Source organism: Puma concolor, chromosome C2, assembly GCF_028749965.1.
Source record: "Puma concolor isolate L17-30 chromosome C2, mPumCon1.1.hap2, whole genome shotgun sequence".
NCBI classification, from domain to species: Eukaryota; Metazoa; Chordata; class Mammalia; order Carnivora; family Felidae; genus Puma; species Puma concolor.
The window spans coordinates 86555799-86582518 of NC_141675.1; the positions used below are offsets into that span (position 1 = coordinate 86555799).

General features: G+C 36.4%; 1 protein-coding gene and 1 pseudogene across 1 annotated transcript; one reads left to right on the forward strand and one right to left on the reverse strand.

Annotated features, from left to right (window-relative positions):
* Positions 1–1220: 1220 nt before the first annotated feature.
* On the reverse strand, positions 1221–25904 carry PPP1R2 (protein phosphatase 1 regulatory inhibitor subunit 2). The gene is made up of 6 exons (XM_025913412.2): positions 25482–25904; positions 12908–13015; positions 10646–10723; positions 9650–9744; positions 4750–4917; positions 1221–2790 (listed from the first exon to the last, which is right to left on the reverse strand). The coding sequence occupies exons 1-6, from the start codon at positions 25601–25603 to the stop codon at positions 2771–2773; spliced, it is 591 nt and encodes a 196-aa protein (XP_025769197.2). The 5' UTR covers positions 25604–25904; the 3' UTR covers positions 1221–2770.
* Positions 13351–14609, forward strand: LOC112849367 (POU domain, class 5, transcription factor 1 pseudogene; annotated as a pseudogene).
* Positions 25905–26720: the final 816 nt, after the last annotated feature.

Below are 26720 nucleotides of genomic sequence, written 5' to 3' on the forward strand. Positions count from 1 at the left end.
ATCACAAAACAACTGATTTGCTACAATATAGTCCAAGATCCCCTCCTGGTATCCAGAACACTTGACCAACAGAATAGTCCTAAAATAGCCGGGTAGCAAGAAAATAAAATCCACAGGCAGAAAATGGTCATACTACTATAGTTTATTACAATGTTTACTATACTAACTTAAAAGAGGAAAAATGTAAATGAAATGAATGTCTAAGGGAAAATCGCACTTTCCTTCCATATTCAATTTATTCTTATTTTAACAATCTTTCATACCATTATATGTCTCAGACTTTAAAGAGCATCACTGCTGAATGTCAGACTGAAAAGTGAATAAAAAAGATGATACCCAAAGAGTTAAACAGAAATGATACGGACTACAAAGTTGAAAATAAAATCTACCTTGGCTAGAACTAAATACTGACAGATAACTTTCTCCATGGAAAATCTAACTTGAACTTATATAAAGATTCATTTTTTACATAGTCCAATATCAAGTCAATGAGGAATTCATAACATGATGAAAACAGTTTTACTCAGTTACATTCAACTACCTAAAATCCTAATGAGCATACCAATTTCCATGTCTTACTCCTCTGAGATAATTAGCTACTTCCTGAAAACAGAAATGAGAGTTTGCCTGTGATTTACATTTTGAGACAGTCTGTAGAAAAGAGTAAGGCAAATCGGTCGTTAAAAGTCTTACCTTTTCCTCACCATATAACAGTTATTTCCACAAATAAAGAGCATGTGGATACTTTCTAAGAACTCAAAATGAGAAAACCAAGAAGTCTTTGTACATGAACATATGTACACACATATGTATATAAGCTTAAATCCCCCAAAGCGGATATAAACTGGTAAGAATACCTCAACTTTCTAAATTCAGAAAGCAAAGATAAAAACTATCTTGTTTATAAATCAGTGGTATTATGAGCTAATAAGTTTGTTAGAATACTACAGAGCTTAGAGGCACTCTGATTGGGGGCGCCTGGATGGCTCAGTCAGTTAAGGATCCAAGTCTTAACTTTGGCTCAGGTCATGATCTCGCAGCCATGAGATCGAGCCTCACGTCGGGCTCCACGCTGAGCATGGAGCCTGCTTAAGATTCTCTTTCTCTGTCTCTATCCCTCTGCCCCTTTCCCCTGCTTATGCTCTCTCTCTCTAAAATTAAAAAAAACAGCCTCTGATTGGATCCCATTTAAAAAAACGCCATTCAAAATAATAAGCACATTCTTCTAACAACAAAGAATTCTCCCACTTTTTATTTATTCTGACATACTGGTATTTCCATAAACTTGCAAGTGGAAGATAAGCTGTTCAATAAAAGCCATTTCATATATACAATATACAGAAACTATTTTAAAAGTCTGTTCATATAATGAATTCTTTTGGTACTGACAAAAAATTAAGATACAAATAATTGACTAGAAATGAAACTACCACTAAACTAAGATACACAGGAACTGCACTTCAGCTCAGGAAAAAAATCCAGATCTTACTGTGTTAGAAGAATAAAGTACATTTGTCATAGTATACATTATCATACTCCCTTTAAAGCAGGGACTATTTAAAAATTCTAAATTAAAAACTGTTCAGGATTACTTCTGTCTGTACATTCAGCAATTATCATCATATCACTGGTTACACACAATTCTCTCATCATGCAAAAAACCTGTTAGTCGTTTTCTAAGGTCTAATCAAGTCAAACAATAAACTAATTATAGCAATTTAATTAGCAAGCTGTAAATCATAGAGGTGTAGAAATTCCGCAGTTCAACTGTATTTCCTGTCTATAGTACAGTGCTATTCAATTTTCTCCATGTATTAGAGCTAATAGGCATTGATACTCAAAATAAAAATTTCATTGTAGCAGCAAATGATAGAATATGTGAGAGAAGGAGGAGTTCCTAATTTCATGCCAGTCTTTATGACCTTTTATTAAGGTAAAGGACTGTGTATGTATATGTGGAAAGGAGTAAGAAACAAAAGCAGGAGGTCAAAATAGGCATATAAAGGGAATGTTGAGACCATATTAGAATTACATTTATTTAAAAAACTGATCTGAAAGTCTGCCCATCAAGTGTACAAAAAACAGAGCAGATGTTAGTGCAAGTTTAACCTGATAATTTATTTGTGAAAAAAGCTAGTTTTGATGAGAAAAAATTCAATCCTGTCCTTGTAAACATAAAGAAACTCAAGGGTAATTTTAAAGATAGTAGGCCAGAAAATGCAACAATTACTCTTATAATCCTTTTCAATTAAACAGACAAATCAAGTTGAAGACACATGTTAAAATACTTCTTAGACTCAGTATTTTATCAGCCTATATAATTGGTTGGTTGCTCCAACTGGATTTGAGTTAAAAAAAAACAAAACAAAAAAAAAACCAAAAAAAACCTTTTTATAAGAGCTATCACATCTAGAAGTGAATAAATTAGAACCCCCCCAAGAGATATTATTTAACTTCTAAAGCATAAAAAGCTATATAATATCTTATACAAATTAACCAGTGTTCTTATAAAACCTCAGTTTTGGACTGATGACATTATGCTGTATTTGTGGTGAAGTACTAGGCACAAGAATATATGTATCAAGTAGGCATTTCAGTCTAATTAGTCTCTATTTAATTCTTGGCAATATATAATAATTGGTATGCATTTTGGTACTTAAGTCATGAATTGTTGAGAACAAGAAGCAGTGTATTATAGTAACAGGGTTTATATCTGACAATTACAGTGTTGAACAAGTCTTTTCTATGAACTCTGTGATTTGTTTTGCAGTTAGTCACTTGTAGTAGATCCTGCAAAGAAAAAAGAAAAAAAGTCAATATAATTTGTTGTGTACTGCCAACCTTAACTACCTGAGCTAAAGTTCCCTTCCACTGTTATGGATGATAAACAAATATAAAAACCTAAAAAACAAGTTATATATGATGTAGTCTAATCAGTCTGACATAAAATCATGTGTATATTTCCTAAATATTCTAAAAAAATTTTTTAATGTTCATTTATTTTTGACAGAGAAAGAGACAGAGCATGAGTGGGGGAGGGGCAGAGAGAGAGGGAGACACAGAAGAGGAAGCAGGCTCCAGGCTCTGAGCTGTCAGCACAGAGCCTGATGCAGGGCTCAAACTTACAGACTATGCGATCGTGACCTAAGCCAAAGTCAGACGCTCAACTGACTGAACCACCCAGGCTCCCCAGGACCTGCAGATTTTAAAAGCCAATTAAGATTTTTATTTTTTTTAAGTCTCAAAAAGAGTAGAGGACAAATAAGGAATTTACTTCCCTATGCCTTGTTACAGTCTTTTCTATCCTTGTGGACTTTATAATGCTAAGTAAGATAAATTCCTGTGTAAGGAGTACTTCATCCCTACTGAAGAAAAATCAGGCACTGAGCTAACACAAATTTTAATCATCTATTGTATTTAAATGAAAAAAAAAATGTGTTTACATTACTAAAGGTGTGAAATCTAAGTCTTAAAAGCAATGACAGACAAAAGGCCAGAGTTACTTGTCAAAAGTCATGACTTAAAAAAAAAATCCTGTCAATATTTGCACAGCGGTACTGGTGCAAATTTCCAGCAAATGAGGGGCATTCCTAGTGCTTTGCCATTGTCACTAAGAATTGAAATTGAAAGTCTGAGCAGAAATTGATGAAAAGTTATAACCAAAAAAATGTTCACTTTGAATTCATAAAAAAATACATCACTGAGATATACAGGTAAATGGGAAACAAAGACTGATTAGGGTATGTCCCTATTAAAAATGGATAATAAATTTTAAAAGAGGAAGAGAGAGATATGTAACAGTAATTACTTAAAATGTAGTTTGTTCAGTTACATATAAACTAAAAAAAAAAAAAAAACTATGGTGAATAAAATGGAAATGAAACGCTATATGAAACAAAATGAAAGGCTAAAGCATAATATAGAATAACAAAAACATTACAATTAGGACATGAAATGAGACACAATCATCAGGTCCTACACCACAGACTCATATTTCATATATGCTCACCAAAACACTAATAGTTATTTACTTTCCGGAGATTTAACTATGAGGCACAACAAATAAAGTAACTTACATCTCCAGTTTTCAAGTACAAAGCATCAGTTTTCAAGTACAAAGAGAAGGTAAATGGGCACAAAATCTGCATTAGTGGTATAGAAGATTCACCTACATTGAATACCAGAATAACAGTTCATTAAAAATAAATAAAATCTATTCACTATGATGGATCAAGAGCTGGTAGGTTGCAAGGGCTAACTGTCCGAGACTTAAAAACAAATAGAAAAATCAGCCAGATATTTTATCAATCCAACAGTCAAAAGAATCAACACTGGAAAGATCTGACATACTTTGTACTTGAAAGGATGTTAAATAAGTCTTCCATATTAAAAACAGGTTTCTTTAAAAGTTTAAACCTTAGATTGGTATGACAGATAAAATACAATCTGAAACATCAAAAGAAAACACAGCTTAATGTATAGATAAACATCACTGCTTAAACTAAGTAAACAAACAAAAAAACCCCAGCCATATACTTAATGCGTGGTCTTAAATCAACCCTGGGCACAAAAACTTTATTTTGAAATTAGCCATAGGGCTTGAAATTTTAGTTTTAGAAAGTTTGGCATAAGTGAATTTCAAAAAATTTTTCTGAGGTTCTTCAAACTTATGTGTAAAGCAAAACAAAGTATATTATTTAGGCACAAAGAATCATGAGAGTATCAGTGATGATTTCAGAAACCTCTAACCTTGATTTGATTGTTCCACGTTCATGCATTCTTCAGCTGCTGTCTCTGACATTTCTTCATCTTCCTCATCATCATGCAGGTCTTTTGAAATTAATTGTCTAGCTAATTTAATATTCAGTCCTTCATTGTAGTGAAGCTTTCTTTTCATTTCAAATTGTCGCTTTTTTTCTACAAGATACAAAAAGTAGGCTTAGGAAGTTTTTAGCTCAAGGACTAGGAAACTACAGCCTGCATCTGTCTGGTCAATAAACTATTATTGGAACACAATCATGCTAGTTTGTCTTTGTAATGCTTAAGGCTGCTTTTGAACTCAGTGGCAGAATGGCAGGGTTGAGTAGGTACAATAGCAACTATATAGCCCACAAAACTTAAACTATTTACTACCTGGCCCGATCTCTTTTAGATGGTTCAAGTACATCTTAAAGGTAGAATAGGAATAAAAGCCCTTAATAGTTACATTTGTGAAGAAAACTTAAAGATGCAAGAAAAATCTCAAGAGTAGAATCTCAAAAAAAGCAAGGTATATAATACCATACATATGTCAGGTACAAAGCCCGCACGCATTTGTATGCATACACACAGAAAATATAACTCAACAAATAACAGTGGTTATAATTCTGGGTCAAAGAACTATGGGGTAATTTTAGTCTTCCATTTTTATAATTACAAATTCCTTTTAAAATTCCTATTATCCACTAAGAAACTGCCGTGACTTAAGACACTGCTAGCTAAACACATAACCTCATTCCCAGAGTAATTTTAAGAAAAGGCTATTATAAGGCACAGTGAAGTGACCCTAGACTATTCTTTCATTTATGGTCTTCAGCACAGATATACAAAGTTAGCGGCAAATAAATATAACTGATATTTTGTAAATAGCATTTAAACATTAACTGTTTACGAAGAAATAGTTCTGAGATTTTAAAACTTCTTAGACCAGTAAATAAAAAAAAAGGGGGCGGTGACATAAAATTGCCAACTGTTTATTCTGTCAAACAAGAGCATTAAAATTCATTTGCAATAGTTTTATTACAGTATTCATTAAACCATTTCAATGCCCAAAAAGCATAGAGAAAGCTCAGAAGAAGACTACTCAAAGTACTTTCTCAATCTCCTCTAATTCCCTCTAAGTTTTCACCATCATTTGCACTTACAGATGCCTTACACTTATTTATGTTTCAAAAGTAGGCATTTATAGTTCTTGTTAGTATTGATCAATCACTTTTCAGCTTCTATTTGGGTTGGAAGAAGGCAAGTTCTGAGACTAACAGCCATCTCAGTATTCCATAAACATTTGTTTCAAACTACCAAGATCTTGCCAGGTATCTTTCTTCTTCTCTATTTAAAAATTACTTTTGTGATTTGATTTATTGTTTGAGAATATGATATGGTAGAAGGAAGCAAAATTTAAAAAAGAGGCCAATAAAAAGACCAAATCCTCATGACTAAATTTTTAGTGATGCCTTTCAAGTATTCAGATGATGTAAAAACCAATGATAAAAAAACATATAAAAAATGGTTTTACAAACTTCCAGTGACAAAATAAGTCATGGAGATGTAAAATACAGCATAAGGAATACAGTCAGTAATACCATAATATCATTGTCTACAGTGACAGACTGTGACTATATTTATCATGATGAGCACTGAGTAGTGTATACAGTTGTTGAATCAGTATGCTGTGTGTCTGAAACTAATGTAACATCAATTATACCTCAATAATAAATTCTTAAAAATGGTTCTGATTGCCTCCAATACCAGATATATTTACTAAAAAGGTAATATTTATCATTACAAAGCAACATACATTTATGGCAGAAACTTAAAAAAAAAAGCAAAACAATTTCCTCACTCAAATTACCATTAACTTTAGAGCATTTTCTAAAAATGTTTTTTCTAAAAATAACTCATATATTTTTATATATGCTGTTTTTTCACTTACTCTATAGTTAGGATTACCATATGTCCCTGTTTGTCCAGGCAAGTTTAGTTTATGTGCACCATCTGATGAAATATAGTATGACCCTTTCTTTCATTCTAAAATGATCCCGAGTTTAGACAATAAGGTATATGAAGACATAGTAAAATTCTGCCACGTACATAGCAGATTTATATGTTTTAAATGATTGTAAAGTACTGAGTTACCATTTAATCCTCTATTCTTGGGTGAAAGACTTCTGATTCCCCACCTTTGTATTTTCAGTTTTTATAGTGTAATACACATACATTTTTTGTGTTTTGGTTCTATTATTTTCTCAATATGAACTAGTATTTTTTGCAAATCATGCATCAGGACTCTTTAGTGAGTCACAACCAGCATTTTTTAGAAAATGAAAACAGAATAAACTGGATTGCACTACATATAGTAACGGTGAGTACTGTTTTGTGAAATTTTTCTTTTTGTAATTTATGCATACATGTATACTGAGTAGGACTTTGTAAAAAATGTTTACAAAACATTGGAACAGACTCTGGAAAACTGAATTGCTAGATCAAAGGGTGTCATTTTCTTCTAAAGCTTGGGGCTCATATATTGCTATACTGCCCAACAGAAAAGCCAAACCATTTTTCATGCCCACCAACAGTGTATCAGTAACTTATTTCTCCACATTCACAGCCAAAGAAAAATTGTCATTCATTCTAGTCTTTGTTGATCTGAAAGGAAAGAAAGGTACTAAGATGCTGTCTTAATTTGTAGTTTCTTCTTCCAAGGAGTTGATGTTACCGTGTTTCTTGTGAACACTATTGATAGTCTAAGAAAATTATTTAAATTCTAAGAGATGTTGAATTTGGTTTTGCTTGTTACAGATATATCCTAATTTTACAATATTTAAAATGTATGACATAAATTTAAAATATGCAATCTATTCATTTCATAGAAAAATGCTAATACTACTGGTCTCAATCTTCTTTGAATATTTATGCCCATTTTATCTACAATCCTTGTATGGTAGAGAAACACATTGCAAAGAGTACAAGGACATTAAGATTTCAGCCCTGGCTCTAACTATAATCAACTCTCCATGTGAACTTCACAAGGGAGTCTCTTTTGTACACTTTTTTAAAACTATTCTATAAAATAATATAATATAATAATAATAATAATATAATATAAATATTCTATAAAATTCTATAAAATAATATTCTATAAAATAATTTAAAACTATTCTATAAAATAATATAATGCAGAACATACCAATTATTTAAATTATTAAAAGTTATTATTCACTGAACACTTACAATATGAATCAGTGTTAAGTGCTTTAAATCCTTTATCTTATTTAATGCTCGCATTACCTCTAAATATTTTTATAGATCCCAATTTGAAATGAAGAAGCTGAACTTCAGAGAAATTACAAATTAGACAAGAGATACCTGGAGTACAAATTTAGATTTGTCTGACTCCATAGCCCGTATCTTAATTGTTATACTATCAGTTACAAGATAATTTTTTCTAAGAATTTCTACCAATAAACAAAGATTTTCAAATATGTAATTTGTTTAAAAGCAATAAACACCTACATGAGTCAGTAACTCTACCATTAGGAACTGAACTTTTGAAATTGTAATCAAATTGCTCCCCCTGCTGGCTAATCCATGAAACTACAATTTGAGGAAAAATCCCTTAATGAAAACTGACAGTATAGATTAAATAATAAATTCCTTTTCTCAACAGATCATGTTTTCAAGAGAATAATGAGGAATCTAGGTCTAGAAACAACTTCTATTTGAAACTGTTTTCAAGGGTCTTTTGGAGTATATTTTTGTAAAGTAATTAGGAAGTCACTGAGGGTAGAAGACCTATAATACAACTTGAGATTAGGCTATCTGTATATGGCTCCTTTGTATAACAATTAGGCTCAGACCCTCATAGTTTGTTGAATATGCTATATTCTGAAGATGACAGACAGGAATAACAAATTATATCTTAGGAGCTACACATGACAAAGATCTTGAGGATTAAGTAGCAAAATATTCAAAATCCTAGCCATACAATTTCAGAACTCTTTTACAGTACAGGTTAACATCTGTGGCTTCAAGTACACTACTACTCTCTTTTTCTTTTTGTGAGGGTACGTGTGTTTTACTTGCATCGTTTTCCCTATATAGGTAGGCTTGGATTTTCCTTTTAAAAATAGTTAAAAACAAACTATATAAACAATCTTAATTCTTGAAAAAACTATACATTGACATGGTCAAAAAGTTTAAAAAGTAACAAAGTGAAATATCTTGTCTTCTTACCTCCACAGATAACCAGTGTTATTTGTAAAAACAGAAACCGTGAGTAGGTAGCACTGCCTTAACTGTCTATCTACTATGTGGGCTACAAGAGCCTCTTCCAACCCTGTTGAGAGAGCTCTTTATCTCCTTGTCTATGATATTACTGTTCTTTTTGTTCAATGGGACCTAATAATAAAGATCTTCACTCTACATCTAATCATCTTGGTTCATTTGGTAAGTTTCACTGCTGTCTTAAAAAAAGAAAAAGCACAAGCAATTGGGAAATTAGCTCTCACTGCTATACATTTTAAGATCACCCAAATATTCAAAGACAAAGTAAAGCATTAATTTACTAAATACTTACTGAGCATCTACTCTATACCAAATAGTAAAAAAAAGGTACAAAGAAAATAACACTTACAAAAAGATGGTAATATTTTCCCAAATTCTTGCAATTGGGGGGGGGGGGAGGAGAGTTGTTATCCAATAAACCCACACAAGCAGAATCTGAATTATAAAAATGTTGCTCCCTAATCCCTCCACCATCCACTTCCTCAAAAGGAAAACCACTTGACAACCTTCAAATAATGATTATTAAATAAATTTATTATTAAATAATGAATTCATTTTAGCAAAAATTATTAGCACACTGCTAAAAGCAGTAAAGGAAATCAACTACCTTGTTCTTCAGGTGAGAGGTCACTATCCTCATCTTCACTGCTTTCTTGTTCATGAACCCGATACTTTGGCTCTGAGCCTTCAGCAGCAGCTAATCTACACAACAATCATTTACAAAGACATCAACACTGTGATATTCTTTTACTGAGTGTCTCATTCAACTTCTCAGTCTCATAAAAACATTTAAAGTTCATTAATATGCTAGCTATAACCTGATGAGGAAAATAAAATAAAGTGGGAATGAGTACAGAAACCAGTAAACAACAAGAACAGTGGAGGGTGACAGAAATCAATGAACAGCAAAGGAATAGAGCTTTTTGTTTATGAACCCACTTATTTTTGCCTTTCTTACTTCAATCCTTTTTAAAGTTTATTTATTTTTAAGAAATCTCTAGATGCAGACCCAATATGGGGCTCGAAATCATGACCCCAAGATCAAGAGTCCCATGCTTTTGACTGAGCCAACCAGATACTCCATCTTACTTAGATCTTTAAAACACAGGATATTTGGGGCGCCTGGGTGGCGCAGTCAGTTAAGCGTCCGACTTCAGCCAGGTCACGATCTCGCGGTCCGTGAGTTCGAGCCCCGCGTCGGGCTCTGGGCTGATGGCTCAGAGCCTGGAGCCTGTTTCCGATTCTGTGTCTCCCTCTCTCTCTGCCCCTCGCCCGTTCATGCTCTGTCTCTCTCTGTCCCAAAAATAAATAAACGTTGGAAAAAAAAAAAAAATTAAAAAAAAAAACAAAACACAGGATATTAAAAAAAAAAAAAAAAAAAAAAAAAAGCATAGGGTATTGACAAAAGGAACCTGAGTACCAGCCTCTAGTACTCTAATCTTTCTGCTACCTGCATACTTTGATTTTAATCTAGAAACAAGTTGCTATGAAAAATCCAGATAAATTTAGCACATGCTTTTTCACACTTGTACCAGTGGAATGCATTTAACTTTGCACAATTAAACACAAGTAAAAATGCTTCATAGTAGTCTTCAGTACTTACTTCTTAGCTAAGATATCTGGGGTCAAGGCTTCAGTGGTTTCTGAATCACTCAATGCATCTTCATCATCACCTACCATACTAGAATGACAGCACATTATAATTAATACCTGAACTATAATTTTTCAAGCAGAAAAGCAAGGTAGAGAACGGTAATTCTATTGATTCAGTTGTATCAACATATTTATAGCTCTGTTGTCATCTTCAAGCCTTAATTTTGTTTCTATTTCATGCAGATATTTAAAAATTCAGCACTAATCAAGAAAATCCTCAAAATGATCTACTGTAGCCATGAAAATAAATATTAACAACTCGAATCATTTGTAAAAAATAAAAATACTCCAATTATTCCATCCAGCGGGAGGAAACAAATATGTAGGAAAACAATAAAAAAACCACTGTCTGGTTTCAGAATATGTATTTGTACATCAACCTGAAGACAGAAACAAATGATCTATATAGACATAAGGTTAGGTAAAATACCATAATTAGATCCTAAAAGACCTAATTCAGAAAGTTTTATATTTAGCTTTCCCAATCTAACGCTAATAAAACATTTTCTCCCCACTTAATTACAAACATGGGCATCTTTAATTCTCAAGTTGCTGAAAAAAAGCAGAAGTCACCTATATTTTTAAAAAATGCTGATTTATACCTTTTCTGGTTGAGGAGACAAGTTAAATAAGTGCTATAGTTTAGATAATGCTCTTTTTTCCATGGGAAGTTGAAATAAACTCATTTATATTATTGGATATAATTAAACGGAGGAGGATAAAATAATCTATCAATTTGCAAAACTTCTACAGACAACTCTAGGTTATGCTATAAAATTTACAGACGAATCATATGTGTTTGTGTGTGTATATATACACATACGTACATATATATAGAAGCATAACTTTTGTACACTGTGAAATTTTTTTTTAAGTTTAGTTATTTGAGAGAGAGAGAGAAAGAGAGAAAGAGAGAGAGAGAGAGAGAGAGAGAGAGAGAGAGAGAGAACAGGGGAGGGGTAGAGAGAGAGAATCCCAAGCAGGCTACACACGAGCAGCACTGAGCCCAAAACGGGGCTCGAATTCATGAGCCGTGAGATCATGACCTGAAATCAAGAGTTGGACACTTAACCAACTGAGCCACCCAGGCACTCCAACAGTGTGAAATTCTTTAGTATAACATGATTAGATCTATTAAAAGCATCTTCTTCTATTAAATAAAATTCTTTTTAAAAAGGGCCATTAAAGAAATTGGTAAAACTGAGCACTAAGTCGGGGCGCCTGGTGGCTCAGCTGGTTAAGCAGCCGACTTCAGCTCAGGTCATGATCTCGCAGTGTGAGTTCAAGCCCCATGTTGGGCTCTGGGCTGACAGCACAGAGCATGGGAGCCTGCTTGGGATTCTTTGTCTCCCTCTCTCTTTGCCCCTCCCCTGCTTGCACTCTGTCTCTCTCAAAAATAATAAACATTTAAAAAAAATTTTTTTTTTTAAAAAGAGCACTAAGTCGATAAAAGCAAAGCACATGTGTGTGTGTGTGTGTGTGTGTGTGTGTGTAGCCTCAATTACTTAAGGACCAAATAACTTTGACAACTCCCAGAGGAAGGATATAGGTAAGGTAAGGGTGGGGGGGGGGGGGGGAGCAGTACCTAATAAAATACCATTCAGATTTATTATATTTTAAATATAAACAGTCTAAAAATAATGCCTATGACTGTTTTTTTCAGTCACATACAATTTTAATTCTTTTCGGATAGTTATTTCTAACCAACACAGATAATAAAGGATATCTATCTATTACAATTATTGAAAAGGAAGAAAGCCCTGATTTTTGTTTCTGGTACAATAAAAGCTTTAAGACATGTTTTATATTATATACTTGTAATTAGAAAAACAAGGGCATTAACTTTTCATAAATAATATGTCTATTTCTTCCCTCAAGCTTTATTAGTATTGAGTTTCAGTACCTGTACCTATTTCATTATCTCTTTCTACCTTTGTCACAATCTTCATGTTTATTCTTGTTTTTAGTGTTTTTACTAGGGACCACTGAGTTACAACAAACATTTACTACTACAATTATGATGTACAAATGGATCCCCCAAATTTTAAAGTTACATACTACTTATACTATTATACAAAAATATTCAGTTAAGTTACTGATTAGTGCTCCAGTAGCAAGTATAAAATCATACAGAAACTTAAATCAGCTGTTATCCAGAAGCTCAAATCGAATGCAAAATGGAAGTAAAAAAGGAATGTCTGGGAAACATTACCTATGGTAAGGAGTGCTAGGTTCATCTATTTTCATTAAACCATAGTCTTTGTCTGCTGGATGATATGTCGCCAGGATGTTCATTTCATCCCACTTCTGGGATTTTTTACTAAAATTAAAAAGAAAAACAAATTTCCTTAGTGAAGTAAAAGATAAAAAATGTGCACATCTAAAGTTCACAAACATCCAAATCCCACATTTCAACTTCTATTTGACTGCTAGCTTCTATTTTTACAAATACTTTCTTGGAATAGAAAGTGACTTAGGGTAAAAGCCTAAGTAATTACAATAAATGTCAGTAAATATTTTATAGAATATTTAGTGCCCACATATTAAAAACACTATTTAGAATCTTCACCAGGCATTCAAGACACTAGTACATTATGACATGCTTAGTCTTATCTGACCTATGGAATTAACAACAGCAAAAAACCTGAAATTTACACACTGCATGATATTAGTTGAGGATTTTTCATCTACTAGTAACCATTCAATAAAAAACAACAAGATGTTTCCAGGCCCTGAGCTTGGGGTGCCTCTGTTCCTCATGGTGGGACACCTGGTTTCCGCTTTGGCCTTCTTGTCCCTCCAGGCAGTGGAGGCGACAGGCAATGGAGATGATGGGCAGGGAAGGCCAGAGCCCAGCTGGGTTGACCCTCAGACCTGGCTGAGCTTCCAAGGCCCTCCCAGTGGGTCAGGAATGGGACAGGGGGTTTGGGCCAGGCCCTGAGATGTGGGGGATTCCCCCACGCCCGCATGCTGTACGAATTCTGAGGAGAGATGGCATACTGTGGACCTCAGGTTGGAGGTCCTGGCAGCCTGGAGACCTCTCAGCTGGAGGGTGAGTGGGGAGCCAGGGTGGAGAGCAACTCTGAGGGGGCCTCCCCCAATCTCTGCGGTGCCCCACCTGGGGCTGTGAAGCTTGAGCAAAACCCTCAGGAGTCCCAGGACATCAAAGCTCTGCAGACCTGGAACAATTTGCCAAGCTCCTGAAGCAGAAGCGGATCACCCTGGGATATGCTCAGGCCAATGTGGGGCTCACCCTGGAGGTTCTCTTTGGGAAGGTGCTCAGCCAAATGACCATGTGCTGTTTTGAGGCTCTGAAGCTCAGTTTCAAGAACATGTGTAAGCTGTGGCCCCTGCAGAAGTGGGTGGAGGAAGGTGACAACAACAAAAATCCACAGGAGCTATGCAAAGCAGAGACCCTTGGGCAAGCCCAAAAGAGAAAGCAAACAAGTGTCAAGAACTGAATGAGAGGCAACCTGGAGGACATGCTCCAAAACCTACCCTGCAACAGATCAGCCACACTGCCCAGCAGCTCAGGCTTGAGAAGGATGTAGTATGAGTGTGGTTCTGCAATCGTTGGCAGAAGGGCAAACAAGCAGTGACTGTTCGCAACAAGAGGATTCTGAGGCTCTGCATCCCCTTTCTCAAGGGCACCAGTATCCTTTCCTCTGGCACCAGGGCTCCATTTTGGTACCCCAGGCAGTGGGGGCCCTCACTTCACTACACTGTACTCTTCAGTCCCTCTCCTTAAGAGTGAAGCCTTTCCTTCCATCTGTCACCACTCAGGTCTCTCCCATGCAAAGTGAGGTGCCAGCCCCTCCCAGGAATGGGGGCCAGAGGAAGGGGGAGAGCTAGAGAAACAAAACCTGGGGTTTGTTCAAACCAGGACTTTAGGATTAAGTTCTTCACTAAGAAAGGATTTGGGAACACAAAGGTGTGGGGGCAGGGAGTTTGGGGGAAACTGGATGGAGGGAAGGTAAAGTTCAAGGATGCTCTTGTTTTTAATCCCCACATCACTCATAACTTTCTTAAATAAAGAAGCCTGGACACACACAAATAAATAAAAACAAAAAACACCAAAACTTTCCTTGGCCTAATTTTTTCAAAGATTTTCAAAACAATAAAAAGAATTAGAACATAAAACTGTAGAGAATACCTCACTAAATTTAAATACCATTAATAAAGATTTAGGTTGCAAATAAAATTACAGTTCAGTTTTTCTTTAATCTAGAAAAATAAGAGTTTGCTAAGAAATGGTATATTCAGAGCACCTGAGATAAATTTACTTAAGAGAAATACGAACAAGTGTTTTATAAACATTAGTTAACATCCATTCAACAAAATATTTACACATCTTTTAACGTGCTAAATAATTAGATGACTTAATTATAAATTCTTCTGATCTCATTAAAAGAGACATCAAAGACCTCTCTGCCACCCAAAAATATTTTTTCATACACAGTTTGTGCGTTGGTTATATACTTGAAAATAAAACTGTAAAAAAATCAATGTAGATTTTACACAGATTCAAATCTTTTCTGCATTTGTCCACACTGGTGAGGTTTTTGTAGTGAGATATTGGTGAGGTATTTTTAATTTTCCTAAATCCACCAACATCCAGATTGAAATGCTCTTGAAAAATTACATTATTTAAACTTTAACACCGTATTCCCTTCGTGCCTTGAGTTACCTCAAAATTTTATGTGCCTACTCATGGCAGGTGAGCCTTTTATGTTCTCTTGCTTTCTCCTCCAAAGCACCCCTGCATCCCTATCTCAGACTAAACACTTTTTTCTTCTTCCTATTATTGTAAAATATGCATAACATAAAATTCACCATTTTAAACCATTTTTAAATGTACAGTCGTTCTGTGGCATTAAGTACATTCACACTGCTGTGAAACCACCACCACCACCCAATCTCCAGAACTTTTTCATCTTCCCAAACTGAAACTCTACCCATTGAACCCTAACTCCCCATTCTCCCCTCTCCCAGCCCCAGGCTCCCACAATTCCATTTTCTGTCTCTATGAATTTAACTACTCTAGGTACCTCATGTAAGTAGACTCATAAAGTATTTGTTCTTTTGTGGCTGGCTTATTTCACTTAATGTCTTCAAGGTTTATCTATGTTGTGGCATGTATCAAAATTTCCTTCCTTTTTAAGGCTGAATATTCCACGACAGACTAAGTACTTTTGACTACAAGTTCCTTACCCTTTGTTTTATCAAGAGGCAAAGGTTAGCCCAGACATACTCCACAAGTGACTAAGACTACAATTCTCACTTTTCCCCCAAAAGCAGTCAGAAATTACCTAATGTCTCTTTGCCATGAAACAGGTAAAATCTTAAAAGCCTGTTTACAAAGTTAAAAATTAAGACATATGGGTCCATCACTGGAAGAACAGAAACAAGATTTCTTCTTTGAAGAGTTGCTTTTTTCCTTTTTAAAATTCAGGATGGAATGCACCTGAACTTTCAACTAATCAAATTTAAATCTCACTAGTATTTAAAAACAAAAACAAAAACAAAAACTTGATTGAACTAAACTGGAAAAATAGACCCTGCTTTATAATACTGATTTCTTTAGAGGTCTAGTTGCTATCTATCGAGTAATACATAACTGGTCTTGGGGCAGAAAAAACAAAACACAGTTTAACTGGGAGACAGATATTTAAGGTTCAAGTCTCAGTTAGTTACTCTTCACTAGTTCTAGGACTATAGGCAAGTCCAACAAACACCCTGCTTTGGGCTATATTTATTCTACATGGAAATTATAATAAAATGGAGTTTTAGTAAGTCTTCCTTACAATACAGGGTTGTTGAGATAATCAACTGAAATACTGTCTGTGAAAACAAAATTATACAAGTACCATGAAAACATAAGGAGTTTTTATGATTTAAAAAAAATTTTTTTTAATGTTTATTTCTGAGACAGAGAGACAGAGCATGAGTGGGGGAGGGGCAGAGAGAGAGGGAGACAGAATCCAAAGCAGGCTCCAGACTCTGAGCTGTCAGCACAGAGCCCGGCGCAGGGCTCGAACTCACAAACCGTGAAATCATGACGCGAGCCAAAGTCAGTCGCTCAACCAACTGAGCCACCCAGGTGCCCCTTATGATTTTAAAATCTAAAGCTTTGGGTTAAAAATCCTGAAATCATATCTCACTTAGCACTAAAGAGAATGGGCTGAAAAGGGCATTCTGAAAAGATGTTTAAAGTTGCTTTTGAACTGGATACCGTCCATCTTGCCCTGTAAGACTCAACATTTAAATGATTTTGAAATATTTAAGATCTGCCACAGAATGAATTTTTCTAAAAAAACAGCCTGTTCTGTATTTGACTAAGTCTACTGTTTCAGACATTTTGCTAAACACTTCTTATCTATATGTTTCTGTGAATTTAGAAAGCAAATGACTAGGTCCGCTCATGGTCATAGTCTATATAAGGAAACTCACAGTGAAGAGATACATTTCTAAAGATTTAGGTAACAGACATGATAAAGGAGCTCTGATTAGAAGAGTCACAAAAGAAACAAACATACACAAGCTTTAAGAGAATTAAAGTCTGTGAAGAAAGCAATTCAATTAATAAACAAAAGGGAGACTTATGATACCGTAGCTAATGTTCCCTCCTGAGAAACAAATGTCTCTGAAATGACAGCTGGAGTTAAGCGTGAGTCAGAAACAAAAGCACAGGTAAAAGTTTCATAAAACCTGTATTAATAGACAGCCTTATTCTATTAAGACTTCCTATTAAAGATACTGTGAAAGAAAACGAACACATCCATATATAAAGTTTGAAAGCTGGCAAAACTAAAGTGTGTAAGGATGTATGCTTCTATGATTACTATAAAAGTCAGGAGAGTGATTATGTTGGGGGTGGGGGGAGGAAAGAGTGTGACCGGAAAGGGCAGGGGACATTTCTGAAGTAATAGAAACATTTTTTTTTCTTAAACAGGATGGTGGTTACAGGGGTTTTTATAATATATAATAATTTTATAACATAAATAATTTATAATTTTATAATTTCTTAAACTTTAAAATTACATTTAACACACCTTTCCGTACGTGTATTATGTTACAACAAAATACTTAAATATAAACACATATTAATGACCTTGTTAGGTACTTCCTAACTTCAAAGAAAACAAGTTAGTTCCTAAACGATGTTAACAATATTGAATTAAAAATGACAATTTATCATCATTACTTCTTAGGACAGGGGAATGATAGACCTTTGGAGTTTAAGAGGTTCTTCTAATGGGTGGGAAACCAAACACCCTATACATCTATTTTGTGAGATAATACGAGAAAAAGAACTGTAGGATACAAGCAGAAATAATGTTTCCTTGGAGCACCCGGGTGGCTCAGTCAGTTAAGTGCCTGACTTTGGCTAAGGTCAGGATCTCATGGTCTGTGAGTTCCAGCCTGGCATTGGGCTCTGTGCTGACAGCTCAGAGCCTGGAGCCTGCTTCAGATTCTGTGTCTCCCTCTCTCTCTGCCCCTCCCCCGCTCATGCTCTCTCTGTCAAAAATAAACATTAAAAAGAAATTTTTTTTAAAGAAATGTTTCCTTAAAATTAAGGATAATATTTAATAATCACAATACCAGCACTTGAACCCATTAACAATTTTGATTTCTGCATATTCTTTCACTATAGGAAATAATATATATCATATAAAAATATATAAGCTATCAGTATATATGTAAAAACACATACACAGCCTACATACACATACAAAACAATAAATACAATATATAAAATAAATATACTGATATGGAAGCTATTACTATATATATATTTTAGCATAATAAGCCAAGTTGAAAATAGCAAATAGAAAAATTGCATTTTCTAGTCTTTAATTTTCTTTTTTTTTTTTAAGGTTTTATTTTTTAAGTAATCTCTACACCCAACTTGGGGCTTGAACCTTACAACCGGAGATCAAGAGTCGCATGCTCCACCAACCGACTCAGCCAGGCTTCCCTCTAGTAGTCTTTTTTTTTTTTTTTTAGGTTTTTTTTTTTTAATGTTTATTTATTTTTGAGAGAGAGAGAGACAGAGCATGAACAAGGGAGGATCAGAGAGAGAGGGAGACACAGAATCCAAAGCAGGCCCCAGGCTCTGAGCTGTCAGCACAGAGCCCAACGTGGTGCTGGAACTCACGGACCGCGAGATCATGACCTGAGCCGAAGTCAGACGCTTAACCGACTGAGCCACTCAGGCGCCCCTAGTCTTTTTTAACAAATGCACAAGACTCAATAATAAACTGTTCACCTAATGTTAGATATTTATATTAAATCCAAGATTTTCCTATTTAGAATAAAGGAGAGGGGCGCCTGGGTGGCGCAGTCGGTTAAGCGTCCAACTTCAGCCAGGTCACGATCTCGCGGTCCGTGAGCTCGAGCCCCGCGTCAGGCTCTGGGCAGATGGCTCAGAGCCTGGAGCCTGTTTCCGATTCTGTGTCTCCCTCTCTCTCTGCCCCTCCCCCGTTCATGCTCTCTCTCTGTCCCCAAAAAAATAAATAAACGTTAAAAAAAAAAAAATTTTAGAATAAAGGAGAAATGACCATATTTGGGCACATTCTATTCAATGATATCTTTAGGATAATTTGCTAGGATAGGTATATCTAAGTTAAAATGTATTAAGGGCTTTATACTTCTTGATATTGACAACATGGAGTGTCATGTTGTAAAAGTTTTACCTTTTATTTATTTTTTAAATGTTTATTCATTTTTGAGAGAGAGAGACAGAGCACGAGTGGAAGAGCAGCAGAAAGAGACGGAGACAGAATCTGAAGCAGGCTCCAGGCTCTGAGCTGTCAGCACAGGGGTCCCATGCAGGGCCTGAACCCATGAAGTGCAAGATCATGCCCTGAGCCAAAGTCAGACGCTTAACCAACTGAGCCACCCAGGCGTACCCATCATAAAGTTTTAATAGAGAGAACAATACGTAATGTCCCCAATCATCACCAAACTTTGCCAAGATTAGGTATTTGTGCATGTGTTTTCTCCACCTGAGCAGGTATAAATCAGTATTTAAAAGGGTGGCTCAGTCAGTTGAGTGACCAACTCTTGATTTTGACTCAGGTCATGATCCCAGGGTGGTGGGATTGAGCCCCTCATCAGGCTCCATGCTCAGTGGAGCCTGCTTAAGATTTTCTCTCTCTGTCCCTCTCCCTCACACATGTGCACTCTCTCTAAAAATTAAAAAAATAATTTAAAAAAGCTGGTTTCTTTGTTCATTACCTTATAAATATGGGAAAATGCTTGTTATTTTACTTTCCTTTTATTTTTAAAAGTTTATTTATTTGAGAGAGTGTGCAAGTGGGAAGGGGCAGAGACAGAGGGAGAGAGAGAGGGAGAGAATCCCAAGCAGGATCTGTGCTGTCAGCACAACACAGAGCGTGATACTGGGCTGGACCTCACAAATCGTGAGATCACGACCTGAGTGGAAATCAAAAGTTGGACATTTAACCAACTGAGTCACGCAGGCACCCCTTACTTTCCTTTTATGAATTATGTTTATATACTTTGCCTTTCTACTGGAAACCTTCTGAGTTTGACTAAGTTCTTTACATATGAGTAACTTCTTCACATCTATATACATTTACAATGATGAATTATATAAAGCACTCAAATTTAAAGATTTAAACCATGTTGTGTATATATAAACCCAAGAAATATATATATAAGATAATAAACCACATTATGTATCACTACATTATATATAGCCCAAAATTTTTGTTTGCCATTTACTCTCCACTATAAATAGAACTAAAGTTTTATATATTCAAAGCTTTACTCCACTTTCTCAACGTAATACTAAGAACAAAAGAAATTCTTAGAATTAATCAGCTCCAAAGAAGATAACAATATCTTGAAAAATCATCAATCTAAATAAGGGCATAAAACAACAGGCTACAAAGCACACCGGAATTCTTAGGGAGAAGGTAGTGAAGTAGAAGAAACTCTCAGCAGAGGACACTAAATATGGAAATAAGCATCTCTAAAGTTTTGGCAGAAGTAACATTAGTTTGGAGTAACAAAATCCAAAAAGCAGGATTTGAGGTTAATTCCAAACTGTTTGTATGACCTGCGGTTCATTCTCTCTACCTAGAAAAAAAGAGGGACACCACCACTTACACTGCAGATCTGCTAGGAGCACGAAAGCACCTGCTGGTTTCATTTTCCTCCTCCCACTTGGGAGATTGGTTTTCCTGCAGCCTAAATCTGGTCCAGAAAGTCACCCCTTCTCACTTTCACTTTGATAGCTCATATGATGCCACCTCAAAACCTACTCGTACTTCTTGTTGCTTGTGACTTGCTCATTTGATAAGTTTTAGCCACGCTTAGAGTGGGAAGCAAGATTTTGCTTCAAGGTGTTACACTTCTTAATTGCACATTTCAAGAAGTGGTTCTTTCTTTAAATAAAGATTCAACTTACATAAGTTGACAAAGTACAATACTTTGAAGCTTGACACGATTACTGAACAATTAAAGTAAGAGTTAACAATAAAAGCAATCAATAATCAAGAAGTCACTTTTGGAAAACTCTGCTCAGTGAGGCTTTGACTATAGTCCATATCCCTTTACAGGCAGAAAAAGATGAAGTTGAAGCATGCTTATATGAAATTTTATTAAAGGCAATTAATTCAAGCACAATGTTTTGAAGCAGAATTTGCCTGTATCACCTGAGAGTACCATAGAATTTGAATGGAACATAGTGACTTCAAAGCATACTGTGTAAAACAACCTACTGAGATGTGGGAAAAATTAGACTTCTGTATTTATTTCTACTTGAAGACTAACATTTGAGGGTGAGGTACTGAGTTAAAAGCTTTACATTCATTAACTCATTTAACAATTAAACTAGGCATGGATATAATGAATAACTCACTGGAAGTCACAGAGCTAGTAACTAGTAGAATCCAAACCCAGGCAATCTAGCCCCAGATTAATCACTAACCTATAACACCTCTCATAAAATAGGCTTTAGTAACATTTCTAAGTTTTTTCTTAATGTTTATTTATTTTTGAGAGAGAGGGAGGGAGGGAGGGAGAGAGAGCGAGCGCGCAGGTGCGAGTGGCAGAGGGGCAGAGAGCAAGGGAGACACAATCCTAAGCAGGCTCCAGGCTCTGAGCTGTCAGCACAGAGCCTAATGCAGGGCTGGAACTCATGGACCATGAGATCATAACCTGAGCTCAAGTCCAATGCTTAACCAACTGAGCCACCCAGGCGCCCTGTCTTTAGTAACATTTAACTTCATTATTTTCACCAATTCAAAATGCACACGTTTCTCATTTCAACCTCTCTGAAAACAGTGTATCTTAAAATGGATGGCATCTTATAATTGACAGTATTTTTTTCTTTCTTGGTGGTACATAAAATCATGGTACATCTTAGGATACATGATTTCTTATTTCTGATGAAATGCACATGGCTACTCACCAGATCTGTTATGTTAGACCTTCACAAGTTGTACACTATATTCAAGGTATCCTGATAGAATGGGAATTCCAAAATCATAGGAGATGACAGTGGTGTTCTAATTAGTTGAACAATGTGATAAAATTGAGATTTACCTATAACTGGTTATGTGGATTTACAGATTCTGTCCAGTGGAACTAACCCTCAAAAAATGGTATCTGACAAGTGGTAACTGAAGAAACCATTCATTGACGATAACAGTACCATAACAAGAATAAGAAAATAATAGCACTGAGACATCAAAAAAAGTTTGACAAGAACTGTATAAAAAATATTCCAGGACTATTTGAAATATGGCATTATATGAATCTCACTTTAAGTGTATAAGGAGCCTTGAAATATTATCTAATGATAGTAATATATGAGATAAATTATAAACAAACATATTTGAAGCATATTTTTTTCCTACTAAAAAGATACACAACAAAACGTTTAGAGACCACTGGAATAAGACAACTCAACTTCTGGCCTTAGGAAAAAAAATCCCTTGGTAACATGTCTCTGTGTTAAATAAAATGTTAAATAATATCCTCATAACTAATGAAACCAGGGTGAAGCAGTGGTATGTGCAGAAAAAGGAAAACTACGACTTGATAAAGGCACCAATAAAAGGTATGGTTACTTGCAGATTCGGAATTTGCAAATATGCCTACTTGATAAAATTTGTAACTCCAAAATCAATACCTGAGGCGTTTTCTCCATCTCTCACAGACATGCACAGAACAGGGAAAAATTTGAGTTGCTCCAGGCACATCTTTCCAGCTGTTAAACAAGGGGATACTTTATCTTCTTGCTTTAGCACTCATGTTGTAAGTAAGTGTCTCTTTTGCAGTCCATTTAGTACCACGTTTTTTGCTTTTTTGTTGAATGTATTGTTTTAAATGGCTCCCAAGTGTAGTGCTAAAGTGCTGTCTAGTGCTCTAGGCACAAGAAGGAACCTTGCAGGAACCTAACTCTGTATTTCCCCTTGGAGCAATGGTTCAGTACTCACTAATTCAGTGTCTATGGTTATTATACAGAACAGAACTACTAAGAGTAACAAGAATTGACTTAGATCCCTGGTCATTTTCACAGTAATCTGAGATTCTTTTGCCTTATAAAAGGTAAACTATTACACTACACTTACTAGTTTCTGAATTTTCAGTGTATTGTAACTAAGATAGCTATTTATTTTCAGTCCTCTTTACAGGAAAGGGGGAATACTGGTTGTATTTAAATTAAAATCAAAACATTACAAAGAGTGTTCAACTGTTTTTTGTTTTTTATCATTTCTGTTCAAAGAGGCTCTCATAATAATACTGTTTGCATAAGCTATGACATAAACAATGTGGAGTGTATTACCAATAGAATTTTCTTTGCTACATGACTGTAATCATTAACACTGATCATGAAAAAGCCCATCCCCTTTTACTACTTGGAACCAAACATGAACCTCAATGAATTAGAGCTCTGAAGACTTCAGTGCTAACCCTCTCAACTGGACAAGTCAGTCAAAATCATCTACCCTGGAACCTTGTAAAAGGTCCCTTCTAAGTGAATCTGTCCTGCTAGCAGTCTAGGATAGTGGTTTTCAAGGCAGGAAGACCTGGAAGTAAACCCCAGCCAATAACAGAGAGAGGCTAACCCACTGAGTAGGCCACAGGAAATTATGGCAGATCAAAGTTGAGAATAAGTAGAAGATAAGGAAGCAGAGAAAGAGAAAAACAGTAAGTTACTTGGTAGCCAAACAAAAAGAAACTCAAATTAAGCTTGCCAGTGAGAACCATACTCTTGTGGTTGAATACTCTGAAACTGCATAAGAGCTTTCTGCAGTTTGTTTTGTAAACTATCTTGGTCTTCCTGCTAGAGCTATGTGCCCGTGAGATTTGTTTTCTTAATTTAGTAACCTACAACCAATTCCCCACCAATTCCGACTTGAAGCAGCTTACCCAAAAGACAGGTTTGAAAATTTCCTGTTAGAGAATGTAAGTCAAGCATCCAAAGGCCATGATTCTATGCTGTCATCCTACTTAGTGTTTTCTTTAAGGTAACACAAATTTCCATAAATCTATGTGGTGGGAAATTTGATAGCAGTTCACTTTATAGACCTAAATTGATATTTGAACAGGTTTGCTCTAGTTGCAATATTTTAAATTTTTACAAACATCCTCATTTTACCTTTATGACTTTACAGATTTCAGTAACTTCTCTCCAGAATGAGGAGTCTTTATACTTTTAGTTATCTTAATAACACCGAAGCCCCCTAGCACTTCTAATCCAGTGGTATGTTTTACGCTCTACTGTACTGTACTACTTATTTTTTCATTGAGCATGGCACCTTGGATAGCTTCCTCTGTGCAAATACATCTATCTCATTCTTTTTAAAAGGCTGGTGTATTGTTTCATTATATAAATGTACCATAATTAATATTTCACCAGTCCTTATTAACAGACCTTGGGTTGTTTCCAATTATTTACTATAACAAAATGCTATTGGGCAACATCTTTTTACATGTGTATGTGTGAGTATGAAAGACCAAAACATCACTAGATCATTTTAAGTTGCTACTCTCTGAACTGTTCTGAGTTTAGTTATGCCTTCCAAGAGGAACAAAGACTAGAAAGTACTCCTAATTCTTGCTGCAGATACAAAAACAATTAGCAGTAAGTATATTTTCATTAAATATAGACAAAAGACTTGGAAAATTTTTGTTCCCCTTAGTGGAGAGAAAATGACAAACCAGGATCTACCATACCAGACTGAGTGAGGCATAATCTTCACCTAAAAAGGAATGACTGTGGAAGCTCAATTAGAAAAATGGGGAAAAGGGTCTCTTTTATGGAGAGGTCTCTTATTGGCTTGAGACCAGATGTTAAAGGGTTCACATAACAAGAAAAGACTTTTATCATTGAAAAATTTTAGATACCTCAGATACGAAGTTAAGAAATTATAAAAGCTTAACAGGTGAAGCTCTGAAACTTCTATTTGATTCTTTAATGTTCCTAATTTCCCAAAGTTCAAAGACCAGATGTTTGTTTTACAAAATATTACATCTGCGCATATACTTTTAAAAAAGAAAAAAACAAAAAACAAAAATGATAAACGTCACAGCTCCTGTCTTCTTTAAATCACTCTAGCCGGCACCCTGGCCGGAGGACGGACACCCGAGCGGTGCCGGAGCCGCATCCACAGAGCTGCCCCGGTCGCCGGTCAGCGCTCAGGCTCGGGGTCGGGGCCGGTAACGGCGGCGGGGAGGAAGGCGAGGCCGCCCGAGCGGGGAGGAGCTTCCCAGGCCCACCCGCGGCCGTCGCTCCCGGCTCTCACCTCAGCTCTTCGTCGACACTCCGGCCGGGCTGTTCGGCCGAGGCCACCACAGAGGAAGTCGTAGAACTCTTGTTCTTCAGGATCCCCTTGATGGGCCGATGCGAGGCCGTCGAGGCCGCCATTGCCCGCCGCTCCGGCGGTCGGCTCAGCGTCGCTGCTTGGCGCTGGGTCCAGGAAGGAAAGGGCTGGGCGCGTGCACAGACTCGCCAGGCAGCCGCGGAGCCCGCCTGGGGCTAAAGCGGCCGCACCTGCTGTCGCGGAGACGACTACCGGAGTCGTTGTGACGACACAACGACCCCGACGCCAGGGCCGACGCCGCGCGGCTGGCGGCCCTTCGCCACCAACACCTAACCGCGGCCAGCGGAGAGAAGCCGGCCTACTGCCCCAGCGCGGGAGCGACGCCGACGCCGAAGCCGAAGCCAAGCGGACCCGCCCTCTCGCGATATCTAGGGAGGGGCGGGGGCGGGGCGAGAACAAAGCCTACCTCCTCTTGTTCTCGCCCCGCCCCCTCCTGGTCTTTTGGTCCTCTCGATCCTACCCGGGCTCGGTCGCAGAGAGCCCAGGAGCGGTTTTAGAGAAGGTTCAGAGGTTTCTGGTTTGCCTATCGGGAGGAAGAGAGAGAGAGAGGGAGAGCGAGTTACAGGTCTCTCACTCCCACCACTTTATAGGGTCCATATTGTTATTTCTGTTTTATAGATAGGAAAACTGACGCTCAAGGTGACATCATTCCCCAAAGATACTATCTGATTTTCAGAGAAATGATATATATGTCCCCTCTTTATTTCCATTTAACCGCATAAAATGTTTTAGCTATTATAAATTCATGGAATATTTGCATTAGAATGCTCCTTAGAGACCTGCTTTGAAATCACAGAATATTGACTTCTATGAAATCATAGAATACCAGCATTGAAATAGTCTAACCTAGTTTTACCATTGGCATAGCTAAAGGACAGAGAAGAGTGACCCAACCACTAATGTCAATTGTAGTGTGCGGTCATAGAACTTGAGACTTCTGACCTCTGGTGTTTCTGGGTCTGGTCTTCCCCCATTTTACCACATTCTCCCTATGTGTTTGTAATCCCATGGAAAAATATTGCAGGGAAATTTTTCTAGAATTGCATTTTATAATGTGTCTCCCTACAAATTTTAGGAAATTCATTTAAGATACCCAGTTGTCCAACACTGCATAAAATTGGCCAGAAATCTGGGGTGCTGTCTAGGTGGTTCTAAGAAGAA

Coding starts and splice junctions, on each gene's coding strand:
- PPP1R2 (XM_025913412.2), bottom strand. CDS start 25,603: ATGGCGGCCTCGACGGCCTCGCATCGGCCCATCAAGGGGATCCTGAAG. Junction 13,016..25,481: donor AGTGTCGACGAAGAGCTGAG/GTGAGAGCCGGG, acceptor TTTTAATTTTAG/TAAAAAATCCCAGAAGTGGG. Junction 10,724..12,907: donor CCTAGCACTCCTTACCATAG/GTAATGTTTCCC, acceptor CTGTCATTCTAG/TATGGTAGGTGATGATGAAG.